The sequence below is a fragment of the Corvus brachyrhynchos genome, unplaced genomic scaffold (assembly GCF_000691975.1).
Source record: "Corvus brachyrhynchos isolate BGI_N302 unplaced genomic scaffold, ASM69197v1 scaffold523, whole genome shotgun sequence".
Taxonomy (NCBI): Eukaryota; Metazoa; Chordata; class Aves; order Passeriformes; family Corvidae; genus Corvus; species Corvus brachyrhynchos.
In genome coordinates this window covers 1626980-1635466 of record NW_008237265.1, presented here as the reverse complement: position 1 = coordinate 1635466, position 8487 = coordinate 1626980, and the positions used below count along the sequence as shown (strand labels likewise).

The window sequence follows — 8487 nt, the reverse complement described above, 5'->3', positions numbered from 1 at the left end:
GCGGAACTGCACCCGAGGGGAAAGGGCCCGACAGCCGAGAAGGCTGGGGCTGGGTTTGTGTTTGTTTGCTGTTACTGCCATAGTTATTGCTGCTTGTTTGACTGGTTATACACATACAGATATATAATAGTAAAGAACTGTTATTCCTATTTCCCATATCTTTGCCTAAAAGCCCCTTGATTTCAAAATTATAATAACTCGGAGGGAAGGGGGGTTGCATCTGCCATTCCAAGGGAGGCTCCTGCCTTCCTTAGCAGACACCTGTCTTTCAAACCAAGACAACTGCACACTGTAATTGCTATGTTTTTTAAGCCAACATTTGTATTTTGTTTCCAGTGGATTTTGCATCACTTTGCTACACCAAAAGTGTCACTACTGGACATGGCTAGAATAAGACGTAATTTCCTTCATAGCAACCCATATGATGCTGTGTTTTAGATTTTTGACCAAAAACAATGCTGTCAACACACTCATGCCCCAGCTTCTGCTGAACAGTGATATACATCAAGGCCTCAGCTTTTCACCCTGCCCCCAGAGCAAATAGAATCGTCGGTGCACAATAGCTTGGGAGGGGACACAAGTGGCTGGGAGGGGACACAAGTGGGCAAAGGACCCAAAGTCACCAAACATTCCATACCAAATAACATAAAGCTTAGTAATAAAAAGGAGAAGAGGGAGTTTTAGGAGGGTTAGCTACCATTTGCTAGGAAACTGGCTAGGCATCAATCTGTGCATGGGAATCAGTGAGTGACTGCCTTTGTACCACTTCTTTTGCTTGGTTTTCGTCTTCCACTTATTATTTGGGGTTTTTTTCCCCCCTCCCTCATGTTTACACTCAAGTTTTTTTGCCTTTATTCTTTCTTTTCTCTTCCCCTGGGATCAGGGGGAAGTGAGCAAGTGGCTGTGTGGTGGTCACTGAGGTTAGTCCACAACACCCGCATAACATCAACTCTCTTTAGATAAGCATATCTCAAGACTGGAGGGTTGGAAACAACTCATACCTTCACCTTTATCTCCCGCTTGTGTTGGCAACTTGTCTTGACTCTGAACAGATACGGTGCTTCTGGAACCTGCATGAGAAGACTGAATGAACAGCACTGCTGGGCCAGAAGCTCAGCTAGCTGGCAATATCCCAATCTCTGTGGAGAATTATGTCCATCACACATGTAATTTGATATGAAACATTACACCATCCATGTGTGGAATATCTAAAAGAACCTGTGCAGAGAGTACTGGACTTTGATAAGCTTTAAAGCCAAGGCCCTTCTGCCCAGAAGAACAAGAGGTTTACAAGTTGCTATTCATTCACTGGAAGGTCTATCAAGACAACAGCTCTACTGAAAAGCTTTACTAGTTGCCTAGGGACAGAAGGCAAGGAAAGATACTGCATGCACAGATACAATTCTGTCACCTTCCTAGGAAGGAAAAAATGTGTCCAGGACAGTACAGAGTGCTGCACAATGTTTGGGCAGAAATTCCAACACTGCTCCACTGGCCATCTGGTACCATGGATTTCAGCATACAGTAAGGCAAGCACATAAGCTGCACTCAACTACCACTGAGAGCTGTCAGGCTGTGTGAAATCAAATCCCAATGAAAACCACCAGTCTCAAGACTGGAGGGTTGGAAACAACCCATACCTTCACCTTTATCTTCCACTCGGGTTGGCAACTTGTCTTGACTCTGAACAGATACGGTGCTTCTGGAACCTGCATGAGAAGACTGAATGAACAGCACTGCTGGGCCAGAAGCTCAGCTAGCTGGCAATATCCCAATCTCTGTGGAGAATTATGTCCATCACACTTTTTAACGTAATTTTCCACCGGCACTCCACTGCTGATACAACAGAGGTGCAATGACAGTTACAAACCCTAGCTAGTCACAGTTATTGCCAGGCACTTGGTGTTTTGCACACAGTATTTTAGGCAGCAAATGTGCAGTTCTCCCTCCCACATGATTGTGTCATGACTTACTCCATTCTTGCAAGCACATAATAGCAGAGAGCAAAGAAATATGTACATATTGCAGGAGGAGAAATACAAAAGCTGATTCCACAAGGGAAGAGTTGGTACTATTATCTCGATATTTACCTTGTGAAGGTGGCACATGCGGCATGGATTCCACTGTTGGCAAAGTTGTCTTCAGTTCTTTAATCCTTGTAACTGCTGTTTTTTTCCTAAAATCATTCCTTGGTCTGGAGTTATGTACTGAAAGCATCGAAAGGATGATGGGGTTTAGCAGGGAGGTATGGCAAGAACAGTTTCTACCTCTATCAAACTCAAAATCCTGTTTAAGACCACTGTTTCTTGCAACTTACCATACCCATTCTTCTGTTGCCTGTTGAACTCCATGTGCTTGTTATCATATATAGTCTGGAAGTTTGAAGCTATCTTCCCATCAATGCCTACAGTTTCCAATACTCTCAATGCATGGTCATCCAAGATGTTATGGGACATTATGCATCGAGGAAATTTACATGTCCCGTAGAGAAAGTGTCGACAAATATGAAGCTTGTTGCAGTTGTTTTGCTGCATACAGTGACCACCTTTTTTGTTGTAAAACTGGCAGGCCTAAAAGAGGGGAGGATACAATAGGAAATGGAAAAGCACATTAGAATTTTTCTTTGTCCTAGAGGCACGCAGCTTTAACAGCAGAAAAATGGTGATTAAAAGGCATGTGCAACTTCTTTAATCTAGACAGATTTCTTGCATAGAAGAGCAGGTACTTAAGCTGACTCATGCATTTTCAGTTTTGAAGTTGTGCATGTTTTGTTTCCAAGAAAAGCCAACCCAACAAGCTTAGGAGTGACAAAAATGGATGCAAGTGCAAAAATGGTTGCATAAAACCACACTGGTTTACAGTTATTCTATTTTGAAAACCCCTACAACATAATAAACAAGAACAAGTATCTCCATAAAAACATGTACACTGTGTCAAATGAGTTATTATTTCATGGAGCTGAAACTGAATTTGCACTTCCTATTTGTAAAGCTTATTCTGCATTGAAGATTTGAGCTTATAAAATGGTAAGGAGAGTGCTTTGAGATTAGAGTACATATGGGAAAAGCAATGCACTTCTTTATTCCTCTATGCACCAAAAAATAGGTACACAGAGAATCAGACCAGGGAACAAGTCACAGACCAAAACCTCCTTCATATTGACCACTAAGCACCACAGTAACAGTTTTGCTGCCTGAGCAGCCAGTAACAAGAAAAAGCTTCTTTGAGGAGGGGACACAGCTGTCTGGCAGAGAGCCCCAAAATCACTCTGGGACTCTCACAGGCCCCCTCCAAATCCGTCCTCCCAGAAGCCACCAACCACTGCTCAGGGACGATGAGCTGGGCATCAGTCAACAGGTGGGGAGCAACAATACTGGGAATTACTTGTTTCTCTTGGGTCTTATTAATATCTCTCTCTCCTTCTCATTATGCTTATTATTAGTATATTTTATTCTATTTCAATTATTTTAGTATCCTTATCTCAACCCACAAGTTCTACCTCTTTTCCAATTCTCCTTCCCATCCCATCAGGGTGGGAGAGAGCAAGTGGCTGCATAGTACTTATCTGGGCTTAAACCATGACAATAGGGGATCCACTATTTAGCTACATCAAGAAAGCACACTGTCCCCTTGCATTTGCCAACAAACAGAACCAAAAAACAAACAAAACAAACAAACACAACCATCCCCCACCCCAACAAACAAACAAACAAAACAGGAGAGCCAGAGAGAAGGTGAGAGTTAAACCGTGGTACTGTCATGTTTTTCTTACCCTGAACCCAGTTCAGGTCACAGAATACCAAAGTGTCCTCTTGCTTGAGAGCTTCCTACATACCATGTCTTCACCCACACAACCTGCATTTCTAAGCAGGAAACAGCCAAGTTGGCTTTTACATCCTACCTCCCAGCTCTCAGGCTTATGAATGCCCTACATTGGTCACAGTTTTCTCTTGGTTTTGCTATTTTACTGCATGATAGGAGTTAAAGTGCCCAATTACATGTAATTAATGATGCCTGCCAGGGGCAGATTTCTAGTAAGCACTTAAGGGTAATACCAGCCAAGGACAGTTGCTACTATCTGCTCATTATTGGGAGCGATTAATAATTCTCCTTGCTTATCACCACCATGGCTTCTTCAGTCTGCCAGTAAAACATACTTTAAAACGCTACACAAAAAAAAAATCTATTTTGTCAAAGTCCAGCACTTTCACAGCAGGGTACAAAGAAACAACAGAACTGTTGTATCAACAAATCTGTGGAGATTATAAGCTGCAAAAGACAAGGGCAGTACTTCGGTAATTTCTTAACCAGGAGCAGCTGTAGCCAGAACAGAGTATTACTGACTTTGAAACAGCCATACCTTGAAGACAGTATTGCTCTTATACACACAGGCTGAACCAGAATGGAATGTTCAACCCAATTTAACAAAATCAATGAGTGGCATACAAACTGGACAAAGGTTACTTCGTAGAAAGTCAGTGTACAACAACCCAGTGCACTTTGAAGAGCCAGATTTGACACACAACTGGCTGCAGTCATTTGGTCATTTTCTGAGATTCTTCTCATCTCGTATATCCTCAAGCACCAAAATGTGCAGGCCTACAAAGACTGGAAAAGGAAAGGGGGCCTCACTTCCTCATCTTCTCATCTCATAGAGAAGAAGCAACCTAGAGGAGTGGGTTTTGGTCATACCTTTTACCCTGTAAGCATGTACAGTTATTGTGATCTTTCAACTCTCTCCTGCTTATCTCACCCTTTGTAAACCTCAGGTGAAGCTGCTGACATTTTTGTTTACTTGTTTTGAACAGCTTTATGGCCGTCCTGTTGAGATAACAGAAATGAGACACAAGACAGGCTGTAGCCTTGCTGCCCACCTCCTGCTATCAGAAGGCAGGCCTTCAGACATCACAGATGACAGGGCCTTCTCCAGATGCATGTCTTTGGGTACTTATTAAACAGTTTTACTGCTATGAGGGTGGTTTTTTTATTATTTTTTAGTACACATCCCTTTCACAGATCTGGCTTTATGCTGTTTGACATTGCCATTCCCATTCCGCCTTCATTCTCACTAATCCTGTTTCATATCTTAACAGCTTGACATTAAGATCAGAACTCCATATTCTCTCTTGCCCTCTCCCATTCCTCATCAACAAAAACTTTCTCTTAAGACATCAGTACAACTTACATCAGGGAGGAAGAATGCATCGTTTTGGAGAAGCAGGACTTGCAGTTCATTCTCACTGAGGCCAGACAAATCGTGATTTCTTAGAACTTTTTTGTTCTCAGCATTCATGATGTCATGCGAGTACTTACAAGAGCTGCAAGAAAATACACAGAAATATCAGTGTTTACTCCTTTAGTCAAGTTCATTTAAAGAAGAACCTCAGAATACGTGCAGCTTGGGAGAAGCCATGAGAAAAAGGTGGCTTGGTGGGAGTGTCTGTGAACATTTAGATGGTGTCTGTAATTAGCTAGAGAATGGACCAAACAGCAGAACTCCCCTGTGAAATGCAGTGACCCTATCCTCCTAGTTTTAAACTTCAGTGCAGCCAGACCCCACACATTCTTTGCCTCCAGGAAGATCCAAGCCAAGTCACATGAACTAAACAGCTGGAGGGAAAGTTAATTTTAAAGGAGTACACCAACAATGCCCGAAGTTGCAGCACCCTCGATTTTGTGAACATAAAAGGCTGTTATCCTAGGGATGGCAAGTAAAGAAACATGCAAGACACTGCACAAAAGTGACAGTGAAGCTGAAAACAACATATTTTGTTATCTTCAATAGCTGTAAAGTTTTATTTAAAAAAAAAAAAACCAAAATCAAAAACAGGTAAGAAAGTTTAACTTCTGAGTTTTGATTAAGGAAGCATTTAAACCACAATAATGAAGACAGCGCTGCCACTTACAAAGCCAAGAGAAACGTCTGATGAGTATGAATTAGAGGGAGATTGCAGATTTTTTACATCTATTTGAAAAGGTACTGCAAATCAGTAACAGAGAGGAGACACATAGTCCATCTGTGCATTAATTCAATGCAGTAAGATACAGCTGCCTCGTGTCTTGCTCTTCCAACACATGATCTGATACAGCTTTATGATTAGACATACTCAAACAGTAAAAGTACCTGTTAATTTACCAGATTCAAGTCTATCCCTTTACTCTTTCAGCCTCTAGTTAACTCCTGAAGCTCTCCTCATGACAGTTTTACCTCCAGGTGTGTCTGATCCAATCCTTCTGTACAGACCCTTGTGTAGGTATTTCTCCCCTGACCCCTGCTACCTGTTGGACACATTCTTCGTCAGCAAATAAACAGAAAGGGCAGAAGTGTGCCGTCTTTGGTCCTGAGAAACAATCTTCCAAGGATATTAGATGCTGTATGCATTCAAATTAATGGCTATGAAGGCAGATAAGCTACAGAGGATCTAAGGTGGGAGCCATCACCAGTGTTCATCCAGTCAACTCCAGAGTTCACTGACAGTCAGACAGTGATCTACATCACCTGAGCCTGTATTTCCAAGGCAAAAGTTTAAACACTCTACAAATACAATGATAACTACACATTTGAGTTTAAGAACACATTTAGGCAAAAAGAAAAAAAAAACAGTAAAAAGCCATTTGCCAGACGTTATTTAAAAACAGGATTAACTGGACTAAAAGAATGATTCCACTAAACAGAAGACCTGAGTAACTTGCCCAGACATTCTTCTTTCCAGGGATTCTAAACCAAAAAGGATGCAAGACCTGGAAGCAAGGCTAGATTTTATCTTATCAGTTAAAAAATAGTCTCTGTCTTGATCTCTGCAGTCCACCTAGCAGAATTTCTGCCCCCTCATTTTAATCAAGCTCCCTCCCATGAAAGGTATACTCTTTGCTTTATTAATTTTTAACACATACCAAAGTGATTTTAAATACTTAGTGTTATTGAGAGGACAGAATGGTTTATCATTATGAAGAGGATTGCCTCATTGCAAACTTTCATTCACACAAAGTCATCCCTCATGAGTGCCTACACACGTGAAGGCATTTCCAACAGTGAACGCCCTAGGAGCTTATTGTATTGTCTGTAATGTAACAAAAAAAGAGAAAATCTTATCATCCTAATGATGAGAGAGAGACATGGCTTTTCCCCTCCATGCTATCCAGATCTAACTGCACAGTGATCCATTTTGCTGGGGCAGAAGAGGAAGGATCCAGTAGGATCATGCGTATTCCTAATGCTGGATGAGACAAATGAGTGAATGATAAATGTTGTCTTTCGCATATATGATTTTATCATTTACAAGTGATAATGTACTATGCAGAAATAGTGTTAAGGTAAAATACAGAAGTACTATGCAGAAATAGTGTTAAGGTAAAATATAGAAGTAGAAACAAGATTAGTGTGAATTGTAACTTCGAAATAATGGTAATATGTTGGAGAATGTAGTAATAAATACATGGTAATAAATGTCTATTAGGTTGACAAACTACAGAGCCAGAAACCAGGACATCTTAAAGAAACAAACAAGATAAACCGCATGCATCCCAGGAAGTCTGTTATCTCATCAAAAGTCACAGCTCCCAAGGAAACTGTCAACTACAAATTAGGTTGGAGACTGAGGAGGCACCGGAGGAGGGTGCCTATCTTCAATTCTGAAGCTATCCAAAGGACCGAGACAGCGTGCTGGCGGAAGGAAGGAGGCAGAGACTAGAGAGGGGGGAAAGTTGAGTGAGGTGTAAATTACTTTCTGGGCTTAATGAATATGTAACAGTTTAAAGAAGTACTTAAGTTCACAGAAAAATGGAGGTGCGCCTCTGCCAATATTGCTAAGTGCCCCAGCGCTGTAATATGCCTTTGTTCTACTAATAAATGTTCAATACCATGCTGCTGAAAATTCAGGTCGTGAATTCATTTATCTCATGCATCAATACCAGACCTGGGGCTTGGGGGCTTAAGCTACAAAGTTCTTCCATCAGACACTGTCATGGGAAAGCTGGGTTGCTCTTCTGCATTTGCTTTTGGTTTCCTCTATGTTTTTTAAACTAGGTACCACCTTTGGCCACCTGTGGCTAGAGAGGCTGCCAGGCCTGTCCATCCCACGAGTCCTCCATATTCCAGAAACTGGGACTGATGTACCTGGGCGATCAAACAGTGCCTCTCAAAGAAAGGGCCATAAGCCAAGCAGTGACGCACAGCAAAACTCAACTTTTGTAACTCTCTGGAGCGAAACCAGAGGACATGTCAGCACTTAGCTTTTTCCTTCTGAGAAATAGGTATAAACTATTTCACCCAGATGACAGGGGGGCTGAAGGACGGGTGTGGAGATGACTAGATTTAAACAAACAAACAAAAAAAGAAGGAAACCAAACCGAAACAAATCGTCGGCTTCTACCGACACAGGGAGAGCAGGACGAGTCCTTCCGGAGCAAGGATCCCCCGCGGCTGTATCCGAGGTGATTATTGCCCGCTCCTCCCGGGACACCGGGGCGGGAGCGGCACCGCCGGCA

At 42.0% G+C, this 8487-nt stretch overlaps 1 protein-coding gene across 1 annotated transcript in view; it reads right to left on the bottom strand.

Annotated features, from left to right (window-relative positions):
- LOC103613100 (poly [ADP-ribose] polymerase 12) overlaps positions 1–5341 on the bottom strand; it is a gene marked incomplete at its 5' end in the record, with an annotated part of 22567 nt that extends 17226 nt beyond the window's left edge. The window contains 5 exons of the mRNA XM_017730531.1: positions 1002–1070; positions 1641–1709; positions 2091–2207; positions 2318–2570; positions 5186–5341. Coding sequence (XP_017586020.1) covers positions 1002–1070; positions 1641–1709; positions 2091–2207; positions 2318–2570; positions 5186–5341 — 664 coding nt within the window. The remainder of the gene's footprint in view (positions 1–1001; positions 1071–1640; positions 1710–2090; positions 2208–2317; positions 2571–5185) is intronic.
- Positions 5342–8487: the final 3146 nt, after the last annotated feature.